Source organism: Dermacentor albipictus, chromosome 1, assembly GCF_038994185.2.
Source record: "Dermacentor albipictus isolate Rhodes 1998 colony chromosome 1, USDA_Dalb.pri_finalv2, whole genome shotgun sequence".
Taxonomy (NCBI): Eukaryota; Metazoa; Arthropoda; class Arachnida; order Ixodida; family Ixodidae; genus Dermacentor; species Dermacentor albipictus.
In genome coordinates this window covers 294,163,244-294,188,073 of record NC_091821.1, presented here as the reverse complement: position 1 = coordinate 294,188,073, position 24,830 = coordinate 294,163,244, and the positions used below count along the sequence as shown (strand labels likewise).

Sequence of the window (24,830 nt, the reverse complement as noted above, 5' to 3'; positions counted from 1 at the left end):
GATGCTCGCGTCAACTAACGGATCGGGTTGGCACTAGGCGTGACCTGCTTACCGTTGCCAGTTTTCAGCGGGTGTCCCCTCTTGTTGAATTTGTTTCTCTATGTTTCAATCTCGTAGAGGAGGAGGAGGAGGAGGAGGAAAAAGCTTTATTTTCTGGAGGACTCACACTCCAGAGTAAACCAGTGTACCCTAACCGTTGCTGTTGCCAATGCCTCGGCACTAGTAGTTACATATAATATGGCAGTTACAGTTGTTTTTCAACAAGCTGTAGTCACTACAAGCTTAAAACGACAGAAAGCTGAGCTAGTTTGTAAGCATTCATAATGCAAAAATGGCGTAAGGCGTGGAGACACGTACACAAGAGAAGTGGACAGCACGAATGTCGACTATCAACTGAAGGTAGCACTGAGGCGAAAAAAGAAAGACGACACAAAAGTCATCTGCGCATGCTCTAGAATGTTAGCACCACGTGTCAATCAGGGACATGTTCCGGTCTACGTGAGAGATAATTGTTAAGGCACTTGATCTCTTCCTTAAGTAAGATCATCGAAGACTGACTCACGCACACACTTCCACCATCATTGATATGCCAAGCCTCGACCATAAGACGCGTATCTTCATTCATGTGCCTGTACAATATCGCGCATTCATCTAACTCAGGAGTGAAGTTACAATCTTGGCAATGTAAGGAAAGACTAGATGGCGATCCACCGGTTAACGACCTTGTATGTTCCAATAGCCTCGAGCGATACACCGCCCCGTTTGTCTTACGTAGAAATGGCGATAGGTAAAGGGAACTTTATATACCCCACCCATACGACAGTCAGTAAAATATTTCTTGATGTGCTTCACTGGACAAATTATTCTCCTGCTCCTTTTTCTCTGCATGACAGCGCATATCTTTCCTAGCTCATTGGGAGCTTTACTACCTTATTTACTTGCAACTATTTTAAGCCTGTGCTATACTGAATGAATGTAAGGAATAGCCACTACTCTTTTCTTGCTATTACTGCTTCCTGTAATCACGTCCATCCCCCTCGAAATCGACTTCTTTAGGCGTTGAGTCACAGTGGCCACTGCTGTGCTAGGATAACCTGCTTCTAATAGGCGCCGGACCTGTGCATTGAAACTGGCCCCTTGTTTAGCATTTTGCCTGCTAGACCACAATCCAGTGAGGTCAGTATAATAACGTATTAACTAAGAGAACCTAATTTGGCTGATATCTTAGCACCTTTGCATACTGCCACAGCTGCACTGTGTCATATGTGTAGCAATAATGAAGGGGTGCTTGTCCACCAGCACTCCAACGTCACTAACAGTGATAACCTACACAACTACGTAGACAGTCATGATTCAGGTAGCAACATGATGAGAGAAAAAAATCCACTCACTCTGAGAGCAACAATACTGCGATAACTCCAGAAGGATGGATCCATTTCAGACAGCAGACCTCTTCTCAACTCCAGCAGGACAACAGCAACGAGTCTTTCAGCAAAAGAAAATGATTCATTAGTAATGATAAGTTACCTTCTTCCTGCTGAGTATCAATACCATCTGATTTTCATGCATATTGTTGCGTGTGGAAAGACACAGACCGAAGTAGCTATTTGCAGGCTATCTACACTGGAGCCAGGCAGCCAGGCCGACACTCGCTCGCGCCAAGCTCACCGCCCAACTTCATCGTCGTTCTCGCGGCGGCTCGTCTCTTGAGCATCTCTCGATGATATCGTAATACTACACCCCCTGGCGGCAAAAGCACCGCCATGGTGCTGTTAAATATCCAAGACGCTTGGAGAGTTGTAGGGCTTGAGTCGGGCGACGTGGACAATGTCACTGATTGTCACAGTGGAGGACGTACTGGGCGGAGCTAGAACGATTTTATAGGTGATATCGGTCACTTTGTGGAGCACGCGATATGAGCCTGTGTAACAAGAAATCAGTTTTTCACAAAGGCCAACTTTACGCGATGGTGACCAAAGCAACACGAAGCTGCTGGGCACAAAATGGACATCACGGTGACGGAGGTCATAGCGTTGCTTCTGCTTGTCTTTAGACACTTGTAGACGAGCGCGTGCAAGTTGGCGAGCATGGTCAGCATGGGCGATTGCATCACGGGCATAATCGCTAGTTGAAGCTGTGGCGGACGGAAGCACAGTGTCCAGTGGTAGCGTTGGTACGCGGCTATACAAGAGGTAAAACGGGGAAAAGCCAGCAGTTTCGAGACGGGAAGAGTTGTATGCAGAAGTAATATAAGGTAGAGCCAGGTCCCAGTCACGGTGGTCGTCGGCAACGTATTTGGATAGCATTTCTGTAACGGTGCGGTTCAAGCGCTTAGTGAGGCCGTTAGTTTGGGGGTGGTAGGAAGTGGTAAATTAATGCCGTATTGAGCTGGCACGCATGATGTCGTCGATGAGTTTGGCCAAAAACGAACGGCCATGGTCTGTTATCATTTTGAAGCATGGTGCTCCGCGTCAATTGCTATCACGTAGGAGGAAGTCAGCAACATCAGTTGCGCAACTGGTCGGAAGAGCACGGGTTACGGCGTAGCGGGTCGCGTAGTCCGCCGCGACTGCAACCCACTTGTTTCCTGATGTAGATTCCGGAAATGGGCCGAGAAAGTCTAAGCCGACACGATGAAAGGGCTCGGCAGGGATGTCGAGCGGCTGCAGGTAACCAGCGGGGAGCTGGAAAGGCTTCTTGCGTCGTTGGCAAAGTTCACAAGCGGCGACGTAACGTCGTACGGAACGGGCACGGCCCGGCCAGAAAAAACGGCGACGTACACAGTCATAGGATCGAGATACGCCGAGATGTCCTGCCGTTGGTGCGTCGTGGAGCGCGTGTAGAACGGTTGAGCGGAGGTGTTTAGGTGTGACAAGTAGGAACTCAGAGCCGTCCGGATGAAGGTTACGACGGTACAGAGCACCGTCGCGGAGGATGAAGAGGCGTAGAGTGGCGTCCGCCGGAGAGTGTTCAAAACGGTCGATGAGTGCGTTGATGTAGGCGTCACGGCGTTGCTCGTCGGCGAAATGAAGCAGCTGCGACACAAAGAATACGCAAGAAACACTGGCAATATTGGAGGCGTCAGAGTAGTCAACAGGGTATCGCGACAAGCTGTCAGCGTCTTGGTGCAGGCGGCCAGACTTGTATACCAGCGAATATGAAAATTTTTGTAGCCTCAAAGCCCATTGACCAATCCGACCTGTAGGATCCTTTAGCGATGAGAGCCAGCACAGAGCATGGTGGTCAGTGACTACGGAAAAAGGGCGACCGTAAAGGTAACGACGGAACTTCGCAACCGCCCAGTGTAGGAGTTGAAGGACGGACTTCGGGATGAAAACACACTTGGGAAGGTTTATTTTACATTATGTACAGAGATGTGAGAGTCAAGTAACAGTCGTACAGTCATTACGGGCCGGCAGCAACTCGGACGCTGCGGCCCGTCGCAAGAAGTTCGTGAGAGGTGAATCAGGGAATGCTCTGGAATCTCTGGAATGCTTCTTTTAAACCCTTCGAGGACTGGAAGTCGCGTCATGTTCGGCCAATGGGAGAGTCCGCTCAGATGACGCCATTTTCGGCCAATGGTCGGCGCCCGTGCGGCGCTGTCACACTCGGCGGCTCCCTGCGGTCTTGCCTTGCTGACTTGCAATGCGCTCTTCAAAGGCGGACAAGGGGGGACGCTTGGGCCCCATTGTCCGAGGGCCCACCTACTCCCCTCGGTACGGCTCCGCTGGCTTGCAAATGCCTTCTTCAAAGGCGACCGGTGCGACGCTGCCAGGCCTTCCCGGTACATCACGGCCGTCTGGCTTCGGGACTCACGTTACCTGGAACAGTGCCGGGCTATCCCCTCGGTTTCTGGAAGAGCCAAGCATTGAGTAGCTCCACCGGCGGCGTACGAAGTGGGGGCCTTCAACTTGTTTGCTGGAGCGCTCCTCTGGAATGTACTTTCCGCGTTTTTGCGCTTCTCAATTAGTTGTGCTGCGATTCGATGTGGTCTGGGGAACAACGAAGTAGGCGCAGGAAACAGCCCCGTATCTAACAGCTCGTCCTCGCCCCGGTTGTTCTGAATGGCCGGTGAACTCAATTCGCTGGCCATGAGTTAACGCTGAAAGAACCTGCAGGGTATTGGTGTCGAGCCTCGTTTGACAAACTTCGGGATCCTGGGCCCTGGAGAACGTATGTCAAACAAACAAAACAACACAGCGCTGCACCACGTGTAAGTGCAGGCTCTTCACCCCTGACTCGCCAGGCTATTACTGAGTCAAAATCAACCCTGATTTTTTAGTTCCCCAATTTTGACAAAGCAGTTCCAACCACCCTTCCAAACCGCTATCCATTTCTCCTCGAATGCCGACAAGACCAGAGTACTATTGTTGTAGCAAAACAAAGGGTCGTTGACGTTGCAAACAACAAATGAAAACAGCCAAACATAATTTAAGTGGCCTAACTACACGAACAGCATGTTTCCAATCTGTCGCAGTGGTGTACTTATCGCACGTATTGGTGCCACTGAACAATCTGGTCAACCTCACAAGTACGTAATCACAAGCGCACTAACCTTGTGGTCACTAAACAGAACGCGTACTTGCGTTGTAGACAAACTTTTCATTTACGCTTACTCCCGTTTCTTCCCTGAAAGTCCTACAGGACACGTGACTTAAACGAACAATTAAACTTGCGGGACTTACACACTCCGCAGAACCCTTAAAATAATGCGTCATTTAATAACTCGTTCCACGCATACTTATCAAAGAAGTCAGAATACGGCTGCCCTCAACACACACGAGCAACCCAGTCATAAATCTGCTTCCTTCCGTCCACACAGGACACGCGCTAATGGAACTAAGGACGCTTCTCAATGCAAATTATGCACTTACTGAAAACCTACGCGGTTAACCTTAGAAAATAAAAAACCGCTTATAAAAAAAAGAAGGTCAACTAAAACACACGCGTGTTACGATAGGCATCTCAACAATAACCTTGACACTCAGGTTACTTGCACACACACACACAAAAAAAGAAAGCCTATCTACTTATTAATGAACACCTCGCGATACTACATGTTTACAAAAAAAACGCCTCTTTCAAATCTTGAGCTTCTCAAACAAAACATAAACAGAGCTCATACCTTACATATTGAAAGGAACTTACATCGCGAAAATTACCAAGTGCTCAAAAATACAACAAAACAGAACGTTTTACTTCCACGGAAGCTCTGTTTGCCTCCCGTTCCAAACGTTTACGTCTGACTCACACTTTCAGCCGTACCCGAGGTGGTCGCGGTTTGAAAGCTACTCTGGCTATCGAGGAACAACAAAAGGGCTGACTCACTATCAGCTCCCCCAAGACGTCACGGTCTCCTACCAATTTGCGTCCTGGCGCCCCGCTTTCCTCACAAACTCGATTGACCGCGTCGCTACTCCCCACCTGGTCTCGTCCTGCCACCTTGCGATTCTTCATACTGCACGCTGAGCTTTGAAAAGAACTACGGAACGACGAGGAGTTTAACTGCCCCGTGCCCTTTGTCCGCGTCCGTGCAGAACATGCTTCGCGGTCCCTCTTTGACCGGTGGCTCGAGCGTTTTGGAAGCGTCAACATCGTCCGTGACGACCGCACCTTATTCCGCGCGCCCTGCCCTTTTGGGTTTCTCGCCATCTTTGGCGGCGCTACATTAGTTACCGTCTTTCGGTCTTTACCGCGCTTTTTTTTACGGCGCTTTCTCTTTGGACTCGCTTTTATGTCGCCTTCTCGTGCCTCGTGCTGGCCGGTACACATTTCGTCGGCCCGGACCGGTCTCTTACCCGCACAGTCTGAGTGATTTACATTTAAATCTACTCTCACTTTGCCTCGACTGGCGGACAGCTCAACCGACTCTGGCACAATGCAGCAAGCTTTACTCGAGTTATGCAACTGGCACTCATGCGAACTGCCCTCTACTACATTGCCCAGCTCACGCTGTGCATCGGCACACAGCCCGTCGGTATCGATCGCTGTCTCACGCGCACAGTCCGAATGATTAATAACTGAATCATCCCTATCTAGGCTATCTAGACTGGCGGACAGCTGCACCGATCCCTGAACAATGCAGTTGTTCTCTCGTGAACTACGGAGCTCGCCATTCCGAGAACTACTCTCAACTGCATCGTCCAGTTAGCACTTCACTTCTGCACGCAGATCTGGCTCTACATGGGTGCTCGCGTCTGTCGGGTCAGCAGTACCCTTTTCTTCGCTAGCAACCTCGCTAACATTACAAGCGGCGCACACGCGCGATAACTGTGCCAATTTGTTCGCAGCTGGCCTAGCTGTCTCTACAGTCATCTGTTGGCACAGCACCTCGTCGCTCTCCTTGCGGCCTTTAACGGCCTCTGTTGCCACTAAGGCATCGTTAGCAGCTAGCCTTTTCCCTTCACTTATGAATCTGCAGCCAATCTCACAGGCACTACTCTTTTCGTCGGCTTTTGGCGAAAATCCGCTCGATGCTGCCTCATTCTTTCGCTCTGTACTACCTACAGAATTCTCAGACAGCCGTAGTCTCTGTGCCATTAACTGATCACAATACTGTATCTATTTGATCAGTGCTGCCTTCTCTCTCTCATACTTTTGCTCACGCTCACGCTTACGTTCTTGATACTCACGTTCGTGACGCTCACACCTAAGAGTAAGTTCTTGAAGCTCACGCTTCCGTTCATTCTCGCGTTCTTCACGCTTACGCTCACTCTTACGTTCACGACGCTCACGGACACGTTCACGACGCTCACGCTCCCGTGGTTCTTGTATCACCTCCCAAGCAAGCTCAATGCTTTTATCATCATTGCCACTATCTTGAATCGCCTTTATGATAGCTGGCGTTTTCATCCGTTCGTCCGCCTCAACTCCCAAATCGTCGCACACCAACAACAAGTCTAACCTCGTCAACCTTCTAAGATCCATGGCAGCTGCCCCGACAGGTGGTTAGAACTGTTTTCCTTAATTTGTGCAAACACACAATGCAACAAACTCCCGATTCCCAGAACTATCAAAATGAACACACAACATTTGAGTCTTGCGAATCAAAAGGAAAAAAAAACCACGCGCTCACTTACGGTTCCAGCACCCTGCCATCCGGTTCATTTGTCCGCTGTTCCCGGTTCCTTCGGACTCCCTGGGTCGAAGGCTCGCTCTTCTTCGCTACTCCCAGTTTCTTCGGACCTCTTTCGACGAAGGCTCTCTATTCTTCGCTCTTCCCGGTTCCTTAGGATCTCTCTCGACGAAGGTTGATCCGTAGCGCTGCCACTAACTGTTGCATTCGGAGGCGATCTCATCGCTGCCAACCAGATGTAGGGGTTGAAGGACGGACTTCGGGATGAAAACACACTTGGGAAGGTTTATTTTACATTATATACAGAGAGGTGAGAGTTAAGTAGCAGTCGTACAGTCATTACGGGCCGGCAGCAACTCGGACGCTGCGGCCCGTCGCAAGAAGTTCGAGAAAGGTGAATCAGGGAATGCTTCTTTTAAACCCTTCGAGGACTGGAAGTCGCGTCATGTTCGGCCAATGGGAGAGTCTGCTCAGATGACGCCATTTTCGGCCAATGGTAGGCGCCCGTGCGGCGCTGTCACACTCGGCGGCTCCCTGCGGTCTTGCCTTGCTGATTTGCAATGCGCTCTTCAAAGGTGGACAAGGGGGGACGCTTGGGCCCTATCGTCCGAGGGCCCACCTACTCCCGGAGGTACGGCTCCGCTGGCTTGCAAATGCCTTCTTCAAAGGCGACCGGTGCGACGCTGCCAGGCCTTCCCGGTACATCGCGGCCGTCTGGCTTCGGGACTCACGTTACCTGGAACAGTGCCGGGCTATCCCCTCGCTTTCTGGAAGAACCAAGCATTGAATAGCTCCACCGGTGGCGTACGAAGTGGGGGCCTTCAACTTGTTTGCTCGAGCGCTCCTCTGGAATGTGCTTTCGGCGTTTCTGCGCTTCTCGATTAGTTGTGCTGCGATTCGATGTGGTCTGGGGAAATAGAAGTAGGGGCAGGAAACAGCCCCATATCTAACACCAGACAACCGCAAGGCATTCTCGTTCCGTAATGGAATAGTTGCGCTCAGATGGTGCTAGGAGGCGGCTGGCATAAGCAATAACGCGATCCTGGCCACGCTGACGCTGGGCTAAGACGGCACCTATGCCATGACTACTGGCATCTGTACGCAATAATATAAAGGTGTCAGGGTTGAAGTGGTCGAGAACGGGTGGTGTGGTTAGGAGAGTGACGAGACGAGAGAAGGCGGCGGCTTCTCCAGTGCCCCACGAGAATTGTACGCCTTTTTTCAAAAGATTAATTAGGGCCCGGTCTAGCAATTGTCGCAAAATCTGGAACAAAACGACGAAAGTACGAGCATAGCCCTACAAAACTTCGAACGTCTGCGGCTGTCTTCGGAACCGGAAACTCTCTGACAGTGCCAGTTTTGTCGGGATCAGGCTGTACTCTGGAAGCCTCAACGAGCTGGCCCAGAAGAGTAATTTGTCGGTGGCCAAAACGACATTTGGACGAGTTAAGCTGCACCTTCGCTATTCGAAATACATCAAGTATAGTTGTGAGACGTTCAAGGTGAGTGTCGAAAGTTGGCGAGAAGACGATGATGTCGTCGAGGTAGCAGAGGCATGTGGACCATTTGAAACCTTGGAGCAAGGAGTCCATCATACGCTCAAAGGCGGCAGGGGCGTTGCATAATCTAAACGGCTTTACATTAAATTGGTATAGGCCATCAGGTGTGATGAACGCGGTTTTTTCTTTGTCCATATCGTCAACAGCAATCTGCCAGTATCCCGAACGAAGATCAATAGACGAGAAATAGCTGGAACCGTGCAGGCAATCAAGGGCGTCGTCTATACGTGGGAATGGGTAGACGTCCTTCTTAGTAATGTTGTTCAGATGACGGTATACACAGAAGTGCCACTTGCCGTCCTTTTTCTTAACCAACACCACAGGTGATGCCCAGAAACTCGAAGAAGGCTCAATGATGTTTTTATGTAGGATTTTGTTGACTTCGTTTTGACTTACTCGCCGTTCCGACGCAGAAACTCGATACGGTCGTCGGTGAATAGGCGTAGCATCGCCAGTAAGAATCCGATGCTTGACCGCGAGCGTCTGGCCTAAAGGACGATCGTTGAAGTCGAAAATATGTCGGTAAGACGATAATACTTGGCAAAGCTCTTCAGCCTACGCAGAGGACATGTCCGTCGCAACCATTTTCTTTATGTTGGGATCGGCACCCGAGGCTGGCGCGAGGGGCATGCTAAGCTCGCGAGAACCATCGGTCGATAACGCTGCCACGTATTGGTCGGCGAGACAATCAACGGTGGCAAGGCAAATACCTTGCAGTAGAATTTTCTTTGCCAATCCAAAGAGACAGACAGGCATGCGAGTGTGGTTCCCAGTAATATTAAGTATACTGTGAGGCACTGTAACGTCATACTTTATTGGAATGTCGGGCAGAGGAGTGACGAGGTACTCGCCATCAGGAATTAGTGGGAAAGACAACAGTTCAATGTAGGCTATTGACTTTGGCGGCAGGCGAAGCAAGCCGGTGGGACGTAAGCGGCAGAGGGGTGCGTCAGAAGGTTCTGCGAGCATCAGCAACTCAAGGCAAAGGGTACTGGAAGAGCAGTGAATAAGAGCAGAATGCGCGGAGAGAAAATCGAGGCGACTAAGGTGAAGAGGACAGGAGTGTGGCGGCCGACGATGCTGACGCGTGCCGTACACATGCCGATGATAGGCACAGTACCGGCATCCGCAACGCTGACTGCGCGTGCAGACGCTGGGACGAGGAGCTTGTTCAGTCGTCGTCGGAAGGCAGCACTCATAATAGAAAGATGTGCTCCTGTATCGATGAGTGCCGTGACAGGATAGCCGTAAACGTCAACGTTAAGAAGGTTTCGGTTCGTGGGTAACGTGAGTAGAGGATTTGAGGACAGGGTCGACAACGCAGCTTCACCTCCAGAAGCTGCAGTGCCTAGTTTTCCGGCTGGATCCGGAAGGTCCAAAGGTGCGGGAATAAGCGGCGGCGTATGTCCGAGGAGGTGGTGGCCATCGGTTGCAGCAGTGACGAGCGACGTGGCCGATGCGACAGCAGTGGAAACAGATCGGCCTGTCATCAACGGCCACCTGTGCTAGTAAGGCGCAGAGCTCGGCATTCTAACGAAAGAGGCATTTATAAGGGGCTATGTAGGGTACCAGTTTAGAGTAGAACGCACGCAAATTACACGAGAATGGGCGCCGGCGAAATGACCGAATCAACAGAAATAGCGCGGCAAACTCTCTTGCCGATTTCGAGGCGGTGTTTATTATAAAAACTGGAAAAGCCATCTGGCAAGCTTTGGCGGTGGCACTGAAGTAGCGTGTCTGCCTGTCACGCTGTAGTCCTTCGATTTCGCGTCACAACCAACTTTTTTTTGTCTTTCCATGTGTGTTTCACCAGTGTTGTGGAGAACTAACTGCCAAATGTCATACCAGCTAGGCCAGCCCTGTCTGTCTTTTGCATAACACTTTCTCCATGTACACCTGAGAATCGCAAATGACAGCAAGCCGCTCGACAGCCACATTTGTAATGCACCGCCGGGTTATAGGCATAAGCACGTTTGTGGTGCTGCTTCTGCGAGACATTTATTCCGCTGTTTTTGCATGTGCTCTCTAGCGTCATGTAAGAACGGCCTAAAAAGCGCACGTAAAAACGCACGACACGACGATGCGTGCAGCGGGCCGGCAGCAGTGATGCACGGTAACCATGCCTTGTCAGATGTAAGTAGCTAAAAGGCTTTTCCCATGTCAGGCAAACAGGCAAAAGAAAAAGAACAAAACGTTAGAAAAATCTACTGAATTTGTATCCAAACTAGGTACCTGGTGCAGCAATCGAATATTTTACAGAAATGCTACCAAAACAACTACTGGCGAGAGTTTCTGTACTCGTATTATTAACAACTGACTGCAAACTGTTCAGATTTCTGCCCCATAATTTGTGTTCATTACGGCGTTTGTAAAGACAAATTTTTGTGCGATTTACGTACGTTATCTGTAACATGTTAAACACAAAGAGCCACGTTTCGTTAGAAAAGCGAGCCCTCCGAGACGTTGACACCGATAACCTTCCAAGTTAGTTACTGTACGTGTATTCTCGATCACGCTGGCTCCCTCCTCTCCGCAGAACTCCGTCTATACAACGTTCACTATTTTACGTAGACATCAAACTCTGTGTGTTCTAGTGACATGACGGAAAATTATTTTAAATGTATTCAACCACGAAATCTTGTACGACGCCGTAACTATACTCGCGAACAATTTTCAATGGCAATGAAGGGAAAGCTACGGAGGCAGAACGTCCACAAGTGAGAGCGCTTCTGAAAAGGTTCCCCTGCTTTCATCCACGTTAGTTTAAGCTGGGGAAGAGATATACATATTATTAGCAACAGTTAAATAAGATAAAACGCACCACTGAGTGTAAAGCTTTACTTTTTTTCACGGCTTTTTCCTTCCGCGTCTGGGCAAACGCGAAACCGTCGCACGTGAAGGTGCGCCGATTAAGCGTGTGTTCCGAGAAACCAAAAGCGCTGTCAAAGGCTGACCGACTACTTGGCGCTGTAATCCATGTGCAGCAGCCGCGCGCCCGCGGCTTTCCCTTCATTGCCACAGAAGGTTTTGCGCGAGTATAGTGACACCAGCTTTTAGGTTTTTTTACTTGTGGTCTGCCTTGCGGTATGAATAAAGCGGTCTCCTGAAACCAGAAAGGAGTGCTGTCAGCCATAAAAGCAAACGATGAGCTTAACTTAACGCGAGAGCGGCCTGCGGAGCTAATACGCGGAGTTTGGCCCTGCTTTTGTTAGTTAACTACTTCGTTAATTTGTGGACTGCAGTTTGGAAATCTTCATAATTGTGAAACGTTGCAACACGAACAATCACTTAGCGAATCGATAGCGAAGCGTAACTGCAGCATTGCTCTAATTGGGATGAGCACACGTTGTCATATCATTTTGCTTTGAGGGGCAGCGAATTGAATGCGCTTTATTGCGATTGTCTGGACACTCCGGGCTGTTCCGCAAGTGCAATAACACCGTGGACGCGCGCTGCAGGTGCGAGTGGACGCGTGCGCATTTGAGCCGAGGCTTGGTCTCGCGCGTCAGGCGGCGGGCAAGCACGCCGTTTTCCACCGGACGCAAGGCACCTGGGGGAGGGGCGTTCTACTTTCGGGCGGAGCCTATCTTGAAAGCCATCTGCGACGAATCGAAGGGCGCCGAGGCCTGATAGCTTCGTGTGCGTTGCGTTCTCGCCGCTCAGTTTGCGGCAGCACCAATTCAGTCGATGTGTTCTTCCTCGTGCCAGCGTTTTGACAGTCCGCACTGATCGAGCGAGGCATGGTTGCCTGTGCGCGCGTGACACCACGCTTTATTGATGATGTTGCCCACTATTGTGCCTGTAGAAGCTCATGCATTTTCTGCTGAAATATAGGCAAAGCTTGCACTGCTGCACGACGTGCATAAATATGAACAAAGCTTCAAGTATATGGCCTCGTTGTTCACCGAAATAAGTAATTTTTAGCGATCTTACCGGCCTTCTCGCCGATAGTGGCTGAAAGCCAGTACAAAGGGGTATAACTAAATTGCCATATTTACTTTGCAACACGGACCTTCGCGCACAAGAAATGAACATGGTTAGTACCGCTATTATACGAGCATCGCGTGATGAACAACAAAACGCTGCTTGGATACCTTAGCTCTTTCAGCGTGTATGTCGAGGTTGTTGATCTGAACACGTGTAAAGAAGGACGCCGGTCTCATATAATGTCTCACTTAACGACGCCACTTGTGTCGCTTGCTTGCTCATCAAGATGATTTACACGCAGTGCGCTAAATAATCCGGGGCAGACAATACCGTCTGCATCCTTGCGGTACGCCACAGAAATGGACCACCCTTTTATAGCCTTAACAAATTATTGTAGCGCGAAGGAACAATCGCAAAGAAGACTCACGTCACAGGCGGTACTGTGACCATGGTTTGCCCGCGTGAACTCAGAGCCTTGATGCGCGCGAGTGAAAAAAAGGCCTCTAAAGGGACGGCCATTGCTTTGACGCTTGAAAAAGTGGCGCTGAAACCCGGTTAGCTTTCTTCAACCAGCTTAGCCTGGCGACAGAAAGATTTTGCAGAAAGTTCTTTGTTGCCAAATGATGCCGAGTAAGTTTGAGAAAGTTTCGGCGGCATAGAGGCAGGTTTCAAGGGATGCAAGGCCCGCTGTGAAGGCGGGGAAAGAAGAGGCGGAACAGGAGGAGGAATCTTCCGCCGAGCGCAGCGCCAACCAACATATATTGAGGACAGCGGAAAGAGGAGGGCGCCGGCCTCCTTTCGCCCTATATAGGGCACGCCGGCTCGCGCGACCTCGGCCAAGCAGCCATGGATACCCAGCGCCACATCGCAAAGGTTGGTTCACTTTGCACCTTGCGCCCTGTGCTTGGCCGACGCGTTGGCTACTGTCGGAACCGTCACGGTAAACAGTTTCGTGTACGCTTTACCAGATGCTGTTGCGTCTTGCATGCACTGGGGGATACGATGGGTGGCCTGAAAGCTTGCTGCTCATTTTGTGCTTCAGCCTCATGCGGAATTGAAATGTCGTCGATTGTCCACTTAATCAATCTCTGCATGATTTCATGATTTGCTCAATCTCTGCGTGGTTTCTGCAATCTCTGCGTTTTCTAATTAGAGGATGCGAAAGCGGCAGTAATATCTGATAGTTTGTGGAATTTTCTTGCTGATTTTGTTATAGCGCAAGCTTGACAAGGACAAAAGAAGGCACATCTGACACACACAGCGCTGTGTGTGTCAGATGTGCCTTCTTTTGTCCTTGTCAAGCTTGCGCTATAACAAAATAAGATATGCCGTACCAACAAGCCCCTATTGCTATCCTCATTTTCTTGCTGACTCAGCATGATGTGCTCGCATCGGGGGCTTTGACTGGTATTTGGGCTGTAAGCACTTGGACAAGGAAATGTTATCAAGCTGTGGAACAATGAAGCAATGGGCGGCTTGTCCACCTCCGGAGATATGAAGCGCAGTACTCAGAATGCGTGATTCCAGTGTAGAAAATCGGCTTGTAGGGTCAGCAGACAAGGCGCAAGAATGACCTACTTGCGCTATCGTCAGCCTGCTTTGCGTCGATGCCATTCTCTCCGCTTTCAATAAATTGTTGACCTACCCCCGTTTCTAATTCACAGCGTCTCTACGGCGGAGAATTGGCCATGTTCGGGGCGACACTACAGTACACCACACGTTATCGACTGTCAAGTTTGTTAGACGAACGCGAGCGATGTGTAAGCACCGTGTAGTATCAAACATACACAAATAATCTCAATCACGAACACTCAAGCTAAAAAGTCACAACTTTCAAGTTACCCATTGTCTTTAAGTCGCGAAAAAGCAAACTAGCCAGAAAACCTCCAAGTTCTTTTTTTTTATTAACCATGTAAGAAACGGAAAACCCAACATGCAAAAGCAAGAAAGAACGAGTGCTGCATGGTCGTTCTGGCTGCCTTTTGTGTCTCTTCATTTGCTTTGTGTTACACGTTTACAATGAATCGTAATCCATCGCCATCTTGATTCAACCTGGAATCCCAAAGAAGAAAGTGCCGTGCAAGTAAAGAAGCCCGCCACATCTAGAGTTGGGAAAGTTGGGCTTGTTGATGATTATAAGGAAAGGCTGACAGGACGCACACGACGCTGTGTCTTGGGCCACATCATGAGGCACGCCAACGGAAATCTGGCAGTTAAGGCAAGTTGGCTTCCTTGCAGCGATATGGAAAGCTGACTAATGCAACCATAGCGACTATTTGTTATATAGACGAGGTTTTTTATAGTCTCGTAGCGCGAACGTCAGCTGCACCGCTTGTCTACTTTCCGGTGAGGGCTTCAGGAGCTGCGAGAGACGGCAGTGAAGGGCGGCGCCTGCGTGTTCTCAGACAGCAGCTGGTTGAGCGGGATGCGCACAGGCCGGCACTCATTGGCTGCACCAACGACCTGCAAGAGCCCTGCGACACAAGGAGTGTGTTCTTCTGCGGCACCTGAGACACCGTATATGATATTTATATACAAAAAGATATCGTGCCCAGCAAGCTTTCTCGGATGGGTTGTCGTAAATGACGCCAACGAGTGCGTCTTGCCGTCCCTGCGATAACCTTTCGGCGCCTTTATTTTGGATCGGTTCTTTTTCCGAGCACGGAGTCCAACCCCAAAGACGAAGAGGCACGCAGACATTGCTTCGGCGAGACTGGCGCAGTGATTGTTCCGTTTCGGGCAGTTGTCGTAGCGGGCAGTTCTCGCTTCCAGTGTTTTTTCATGCCCGACCCGCGACCGCGAAAGGACAAAGCCGATTGTCACGCGCCGTGCGTGCGCACTGAGCTGCTAGACAATGAAGCATCCTTCAGCGATGTCGTGCATGAATACAGAGATTATGGTGTGTGTTCTCTATTGACTGCGAGGGAGAAAATAATACGGGGCATGTAGTATGCGGCAAACGTGGTACCAAGCACAATGGTTGTGCCCACCAATCGGCTTCCCCAGCGTGACTGCTCATACTTCCTTCGTGTCTATCTTGCGTAAAGACGTGTGAGCTTTCCCTGCGAGCAGAACAGACATGGCATTGTTGTACGCATATCGATCGTCGTACGATAGGAGCACACGACTATCGGCACGACGGAGCAGAGCAAAAATGCACCTCGTTGCATGGCGCGCGGTGCAAATACGAGACTCGTCTTTAACAAAAACAAGCAATATAAGTGTGCTTGATGTCGTCCAGTACTTGTCGTACTATAGTAGTGCTATTTAAGACCGGAAGAGACTCGCAGCCAAGACAATGTATGAACACTTGCGAATGCGCAAATCTCTTTAGTAAACTGTAGCGCTTTCTTAGCCCGGTATCGTAGAGTCCGTGTCAGGCAAAATGGAACAGACCATCTGCATGCATTCACACGCATCGGAGCTGTCTCCATTGAAGGCCAGCCACGTTTTGGACCTCGGCAGACGTCTCCCTGCGACCCGGTGCGCTTGAAACACACCACCCAGTACTTGATGCGAAGACGCAAAAAATAAATGCTCCTCATTTTACAAGCTCTGTCGTCGGGCTACATAGTATGGATAGCGCTCAACAGAACTCGCTTTATCAGAACAGAAGCAGTTCGTTTTGAATGCTTTTGAGAAGCGACACTTGACTCTGCGGCTCTATGTAGATATTACCAAAGCCTTCGGCTATCTTCATCATAACTTGTTATTTAATTAACTAGAAAAGTACGGATTTCGCGGCAAAGTCGTGGCCCTTCTCCGCTCTTATTTAAGTTGTAGGCGCCAGTTCGTAAATATAAATGCCCACTCATCGGATGTAAAGCCAATCTTATCTTGTGTTGCAAAAGGAAGTATCTTTGGTCCACTTCTCTTCGACTTGCATATATAGGTGAAATTTAAATACCGATAAATTCTCAATATTAGTAATTTACGTAATTTATCATTTGCAATGCGTAATTGTGGCGCGATTGGCCGCTCGAGGCACTTTCCGTGTATTCGCGGGCTGCTTTCACGCTCGGGAAAAAACTTTTCTGTACCACGTATTGAGCGACAGAAAGCTGTATCGGGAACTTTTCATGTTGCTTTACAATTTTCTCACTGGCACTTTCCATCTAATTATGATATTCGAGAAGTTGGTTAATTAATTGAGACTAATTATGTAGTTAGGTTTAATGCAAAAGATAATCTGAGTATCTCCTAGCGGCGGTAAACATTACCTTGGCTCTGCCCAGCTGCGTGGCATTTGCATATTCTTAACGCTTGGTGTATGATACTTGGGGCACCCTGCATAACGTAGCTTCCGATCATCAATCAGCACCACTTTTTCGTAAGCATGATATTTTACAAATACTTTACGTATACTCGACGTAACAGTTCGGCGGAACCCCGCAAGGGGGAGAGAAGTAATTATTAAAGAGAAAATCAGATATCCACCCGTTCGTAGCAATTCCTACAAAGGAAACCCATACGGGTTGATCGAAAGAAAAGCCTCACATTTGAATAAAAATTCGTAATTGTCCAGGACCCTTTATTTTCCCTTTATTATTTTATAATTTTTTTATTATTTTCTATTGATTTTTTATTTTTCCTTTATTATTTACGTATATTCTTATCACCTTTCCACAGCACACAAATCAGAAATTTAGAACAGTGGACGCTTTCTCGCTAAATTAGCCTGCTTGCATGGCCAGGAGAGTTCACAAATATTCTGTTCGTCATGCAGACACTTGGAAAGTACAATTATGTTCGACCAATTACGGGACGAAAATGTTAAGACACAAATTTCTGCAGTTAAACTCAAACTGCTATTCAATGTGGGTCTAAAGCTTCTGTATAAAAACATAGTAATTGGTTGAATAACCTTCTAAAAAAATCAAATGACTTTTTTGTGAAAAATAATTTTGTAAGACAAAAAATAACCCCCCAAAAAAACGGGAAGCTTTTCAATTATTTTCGAATAGACCACAGGTTAGTCATCCGGCACTAGTTTAGGGGTCGCTTCTGTAACGTGTGCATGTAGCTTCATCGTATCCTCGTACACTTTGTAACCATTCTTCTCTTTCCTGTCACTCCTGATAAAGTGTGTTCTACAATCCTAAATCTAAAGAACTGTAACTCGGTGCTTCGTACATTGCGGAAGTATTAAGCAATATAATTAATCTAATTTTCAAATATTCTACCTTTCCGAGCACACTTAAGAAGGCCAAGATAACCCCGGTGCATAAAGAAGGTGATATTACAGAGGTCCTAAACTATCGCCCTATCTCTATTCTGTCTTCAGTTTGCAAAATTATTGAAAAATTATTTCTGAAGCGTATTAACAAGTACCTTGACAAATTTGATTTGCTAAAGACTTGTCGATTCGGTTTCCGTGCAGGTAGTTCAACCAATTTAGCTTTACTATCATTAACCGATTTCTTAAAGGCTTCCATGGACAACGGCGATTTCGTCGGTTATGTTTTTCTTAATTTTACTAAAGCATTTGACACCGTTAATCATAATATTTTATTTACTAAACTAGAATTATTGGGTATCATTTTTCCACCTTTAACTTTTCTTTTTAAATAAAAATTACTTGATCGTGAAGAATCAATCTGCATAGGTGGCGTTTATTCAAATGTTAAGACCATTAATCAAGGGCTACCGCAGTTGGGGTACCGCATACGTGGCCTTTATTATTTGATATCTTTATTAGTGATTTACCTGATTGCATTACTCTTCCTGAAGCAGTCTTTTACGCTTATGATACCAACATTTCCATCTCGCATCAATCTTTAACATTGCCAATCACCAAGCTGAACAATGAATTGACCAAAGTTCTGTGGTTTTCTTTAAAGAACCTAACTTTGAACCCACTTAAAGCTCAATTCGTGATTTTTGAAACACCCCAAAAAGTTATCTACCACAAGTATCCATATGCCAGCATTTAATCCCAGCAGCTGTTTGTGTAACTTTCCTTGGCAAAGAATTAGATCCTAACTTAAGGTTTAATAATCACATTGCTTACGTTAAACGAAACTGCTTTTGGTATAAGCGCGCTTATTAAATCTCGCCTTATTGTCTTTGCCTTCATACATATTCACATCACTTCGTGGGGAAATATAACGGTCACCTTTCGTCCGCACACTCACATTATTACCAACAGTTTTTTTTACTCTAATGCTTCTCCGTGCCTTATGCGAGGTTCATTCTTCCTATATCTCGCTTGCTTAAATTCCATTTACTTTTTTAAATTGCTTAACAAACAGCTCGCATGTCAATTAGTAGACTCCAGGTTGCTCACAAATACCGATAGCACTGGGTCTGCCCGTAATTACAGATTTCTATCGCCTAAATGCAACACCAACTATGGCAAAATGACTTCCTGCTTCTTAGCGATTAAAGTGTGGAATGACTTACCCTTAAATCATTGACATCTTTGTACGCATTCAAATATGAACTCAAAAATTTCATTTTCTATAACTAGTTCTCCTGATCAACTTACTTTGTTTGTAAAGTGTGTACTTCACCTGTTAGATAGGCTTATACAATTTAGATTGATAATGTGAGAAATTTTTTTATTTTACATGTATGACTCCATGCATAAGAATCGAATGTATTCTTTTTCACTAATGCGTTCGCTTTTTATTTACTTGTAGATTGTATAATTTTACACTGCTGTATCATTTAATCATTTTATATCAATATTCTTGTTAATCGACATGTTTGCACCGCGCAAGAGACGAGGACTGAAGGAAGAATATTTGGAGACGCGCAGTCTGCAAGCGCCTGACATATGCTGGGTACCCCGAGCTTTTCTTAGCTTCAGTCACAGAAACATTATGAAAGAAAATCAAGCTGGGAGACAAAGCACCAGCTCACAGCGCTGCCAGAGACAATAAGCCAGTCGCGGTGCTCTCTTACTTGTACAAGATATCGCACAGCTTCAAGAAGATAGGCAGGAAAGTAGATGTTAATTTTTTTTCTGCCCCGGAAGAATTATCAGTGCTCTGTAGGCATGTGAATGCTCATGCCACACGACGAAATATTTGCAATACTAACCGTAGGAAGGGGTTTGGAGCATGCGCTCTCGGTGCGGTTTACATAACTCCCCTGACTTGCGGAAAGAAATACGTTGGCCAAAGAGGCAGATGTTTAAATGAGCGATTGAAAGAGCTTTTTTACAATGTTTATACAGGCGTGCCAGGTCATCTTGGCATTCACTGCAGAGACTGCCATTGTGACCCTGAATTTGAAAACTGCGTCGTAATTTCTAAACACCGAGAACAGTTTACGCGTGAAATGAAAGAGGCTGACAAGACACAGCGGCTGGGAAACCTTTGCATCAGCATGCCGTCTATTTCCTTCATACACACACACACAAAAAAAAAACGAGATCAAATATCTGGCTGTGATGCAATAAGAGTTCATGTGGGACACAATGCAAAAGGTGTTTTTTCATTACTTTTGCTCATGTATATATTCTGGTGATTTCGCAAATAAGGATCAGTTGAAGTCAGCGCCCGTGTTCTTCCTTCAGTCCTCGTATTTCGCACTGTGCAAACACGTGGATATTGAATCACCAAGCTTGTTCACCGAGGGTCCCGCTGGTGCCGTTTGACTTTTGCACCCTGTCCTGTTTACTGCTAATAAGCGACTTTAATGAACAATAACCTGGAATAGTCAAGAAACGCTCCAGAAAGGTCATCCAGAAAATATGTTCGAGCTTTCTTTTCAAAATTTCAAATGTCTTGTTTCATTCATTTCGCAAATTGGTCTCCAATCATGGGCTTTCTTTAAATTATATTTTTAGCAATGCTAAAATATATGATGGAATTTATTTATTTATTATTTTATTTAATAATACTGCAGGCCAATACTTTGGCCCAAGCAGGAGGGGCATGTCACAAACAAGAAAACACAGAAAAGCGTATACAATGCAACATGAAATGAACATAATGCACTAAAAGAAGCACAAATGATAACGTCAACTTCGCTAACTTGCACAAAAATGATTTTGCAATGCAGCCATGAAATCTTTAGACTGAAATACACTAATGGGAAGTGAATTCCAATCGTTCACCGTTCGAGGGAAACAACTGTACTTGTAAGCGTTTGTTTTCGCGAAGATCGGTGCAAGCAAATACTCATGAATGTGTCGTGTTCTCCTTGTAGAAGGCCGAGATATGGAAGCTGGTAGCGTCATATTATTTTTTCCAGAAAGAGTGTTATGTAGTAGTACAAGACGATTAATTTTTTTGCGTATTTCGAGTCTCTGTATTCTATTTTGTAACATTATTGAGGACGGCGAATCGTTCCTGGCATATTTCCCGTAAATAAATCACACTGGTTTTCTCTGTACTCGCTTAAGTTCTTTTGTGTCTTTCATGGTATGCGGGTCCCAGAGTTCGGAAGCATATTCTAACTTTGATCTCACTATTGCATTGTAGGCTAACATTTTAGTCCTTACAGGCGCGTTTTTAAGCTTGCTTTTTATGAACCACAATTTTTTTAGCGCAGCTGAGCAAACATCCGAGATATGAGTTGACCATGTAAGCTTATTGTTGAGGGTAACGCCAAGGTATTTGTATTTGTCGACTTCGAGGACAGTTCTATTTCCAAGTTGGTACGAAAAAATGCTAGCAGATTTTTTTCTTGTTACGCGTAAAAGTACAGTTTTTTCCGCATTGAGCTCCATTCCCCAATTGGAACACCAGTCAGTGATTTCTGCAAGGCATCTTTGCAGCACAAAATGATCATCATAGGACACAATTTCCTTGAAGATAACACAATCATCCGCGTATAACCGTATGGACACATTACCAGGAATAACATCAATCAAGTCATTAACATAGATAAAAAATAACAATGGTCCTAGTACACTGCCCTGAGGGACTCCTGAGGTGACCTGACGTGCACTGGAAGTACAATTCCTAATATCAACAAACTGTTCACTGTTTTTGAGATAAGCACATATCCACTGTATGATACCAAATGGGAGTCCAATTTTATCTAATTTATGTAATAGCTTTGCATGGGGAACTTTATCAAAAGCTTTGCTGAAGTCCAGAAAGAGCGCATCTATTTGTCCAGATAAATCAAGTATGCGGGATAGCTCATGTACGGTTGTTACGAGTTGAGTTACAGTGGAGAGTCCTTTCCTGAAACCATGCTGAAAAGGTGATAGTATGCTATGATCTTTCAAAACCTCTTGTATAAAACCAGCGACAATATGTTCCAATAGCTTTCAACACGAGCTAGTAATAGATATAGGACGGTAATTTGAAACAGATTGGCGGTCTCCTTTCTTGTGTACCGGCACAACACGTGCTTTACTCCAGACTGATGGTATTGCACCTAATTTTAAGGATAACTGGAAAAGATTAGAAATGAATTCAGATAATTGCTAAGAATATCGCCTCAAGAAAGCATTAGGAATGTTATCGGGCCCAGCTGACTTCTTAATATTTATATTTAGAAGCAATGCCAGGACACCTTTGCGACTGATTAAAATATTATCAACCGATGGGCTACTTTTACTGGAAAGTTCACACTGATCACGTTCTGTAAACACACTTTGAAAATATACATTGAAGTATTCAGCAATCCAGTGCGCATCCTCTATTTCAATTCCGTTGATGTTAATGCTTTGTATCTGTTGTTTTCTCTGGCTTAGATGCAGCCAGAACTTTTTAGGATCGCTAGAAATAAATTATTCAAGATTCAAGCTGTAGAACTCATCTCTAGCCGAATTTACCTTTCGTAGTAAGTCTTGTTTCAGCTGCGTAATCTGCGGGGTTGTAGCTTTGTTCCTCTTTCTCAGCCTTTTTATTTTACGCTTGGTCTGAATAATATCTCGATTTATCCAAGGATTTAGGCGCTGTTTTCGAAGTACTTTTAACGGGACAAAGTGCTCGGTACAGTACTTTACAGTCTCCTCAAAACGTTGCCATGAAAGTTCAACATTATTTTCGATTATACCAAGTTGCGTATCTACATAATCTATAATCGCGACATCATCTGCCTTAGTGAAATCTCTAATTGTTTTAACTGTTCTGTGATCTATGTGCTTCTGCGCAGGAACTTTCCAGCAAAAAGATATCAGCTTGTGATCTGATATACCAGGCTCGACCGTTGTTGTTCCATCAGAAAATACTTCGCTCAGGAATAGAAGATCGAGAATATTATTTCCACGGGTGTCACGATAAACAGCCTGCTGGAGGCCCAGGCTGAACATAATGTCTATCGCCAAGTCACCAGAAAGAGATGAACCATTGTTTAAATGATTCCAGTTTAGACACGGTAGATTAAAGTCACCTGCTATTATTAAGTTTTTTCCCTTTAGTTTCAGAAGATGATCATACAACTGATGCATAAAAGAGTCATCAGCCCCTGGGGCCCGATATACAGAGCACAAAAAAAAATGACATTCCCCAGATAGATGCCTTCAAGAGTAAACTTTCGTGTTCCTTGATTCGATCTGCAACTGTTACATGAACACTGGATTTTGTTATGACTGCAATACCACCACCGCGAGAAACCCTGTCTTTTCTGTACAGATGATAGTTCGGCGGAACTATTTCGTCGTCGCGAATGGCTTCGTGCAACCAAGTTTCGGAAATGATGCAGACATGGGGGTCATATAACAAAAGCAAATCTTCCAGCTTATCTGTTTTATTTACAATACTTCTGGCATTGAATGAGAGAAGCCGGAGCTGGTGCGCCTGCAAAAGCTAGCTTTCGGACGTTGAGCTGTTCGTTCTATAATTTTCTTTGCGGCTCGGTGTACTATCAGTTCCAGAAATTTGTTTACGGGAGTTGGAGGCATCATCCCAAGAAAAATACTGGTCATCAATTTGCAGCTTATCGTGAATCAGCTGAACCTTTTTTCCGCTATCTTTGTCTGCCTTCGCACTAGTCCAAAGCAGTTTGCGTTTGCGCCACGTGTCAGCGCAGTAATCATTCTGAATAGAAATGTTTGAACCTTTTAGCTTAAATGCGTTCTGCATGACTGAATGTTTTTCCGTGTAGTCCTGGAAATACACGATGATCGGCTTGCCATCTGAACTCCTCCCAAGCCTATGTATTCTTGCCACCGACGAACAGCTCAAGCCCAATTTATTCAGAAACACGTCGTTTAAAACCTTGTCACGTAAAAGCGACAAAGTTTCATTGGGAATTTCCGAACGCCAAAAACTATCAGATTTGATCGCCTGCTTCGATCTTCTAGGTCGATCATCCTGGCTTTCTGTGATTTTAGTACCCCTTCCATTTTACATACAGTTGCGACCAAGGTAGCAGCTGTGCTCGTATTTTCTTGTAGAACTTCTGCCAACTGAGTCAAACGTTTGTCAAAACAATCAACCGCTTTTTCTGTATTTTCAAAGCGCATTTTTAAGTCCGCGATATCATTTCTTATTGCCTGTTGTCCTTCTATCAAGGATTGAAACATTTCTTCAACTGTTGGTCCAGGATTTTCCTCAGCATCGCCACTCAACATCAGTTCGCAGGAGCAAAAACAATCATAGGCTATACTTATACAAAGTTGAGGGCACGGCAGAACAACTAAAAACCTATTGTCACTACGAAACGAACAGTTGTGACCAACCTGTACAAAGAAGATGAGGCGCATGGTGAACGACCTGCGCCAAGCGCTTTCGCCGTGCCCACTGAAGATCCTCGGGTGCGGGACAGTCTTTATAGGGGTAATGGCCGGTGACGTCACGAATCCATGGCTCGGGAAAGGAGGCGGTTCGATGATGACGTTGAGTATCCGAGCTTGATTGCTGATGCTTGGTGTTGTCGATACCGGCGTTAGCGTGGTTGCAGGCGATGAACCTTGCGCTGACAGCAACAGAGCCTTTACAAAGAAGATGAGGCGCATGGTGAACGACCTGCGCCAAGCGCTTTCGCCGTGCCCACTTATTTAAAAATAATAGCTCCGTTTCTTCATAAATATGATACACGTTACTCTGTTTTAACTATCGCAGTTACACTGCATTGAGTAGTTATGAGTGTTTTCTTTGTTTTTTTTGTTTTTGTCATAATGTAAGTTGTTTCGGGGTGCTGTTTTTACTATTCCTTTTCAATGAAAATGGTTTGCGTTGCAGTTGATAATGCTGGTTTTTGTGCTGTTTTTTTGCAGTTTAATGCTGTTGATAATGCTGTTTGTCTTATTCGCTGTGCATGTCACCTTTTGACCTTAATTATGCGCACTTCAGTTTGCTGTACAATTGCCAAAGGATATTTCCGGGAGGCCGGAGCTAATCAAGCTGCTTCTCAGCTTT

At 46.3% G+C, this 24,830-nt stretch overlaps 1 protein-coding gene across 4 annotated transcripts in view; it reads left to right on the top strand.

The window, feature by feature from the left end:
- The window catches only part of LOC135921904 (peptide transporter family 1-like), a 785,940-nt gene that overhangs the window by 255,109 nt on the left and 506,001 nt on the right, over positions 1 to 24,830 (top strand). The window contains exon 1 of one of the 4 annotated variants that reach the window (XM_070531435.1): positions 13,375 to 13,434. The exons of 2 other annotated variants lie outside the window; for them this stretch is intronic. In XM_070531435.1, the coding sequence (XP_070387536.1) occupies positions 13,408 to 13,434 (27 nt within the window). In that variant the 5' untranslated portion in view covers positions 13,375 to 13,407. Of the gene's footprint in view, positions 1 to 13,374; positions 13,435 to 13,458; positions 13,502 to 24,830 lie in introns of those variants that run through there. One more of the 4 variants, XM_070531439.1, reaches the window with a different exon arrangement.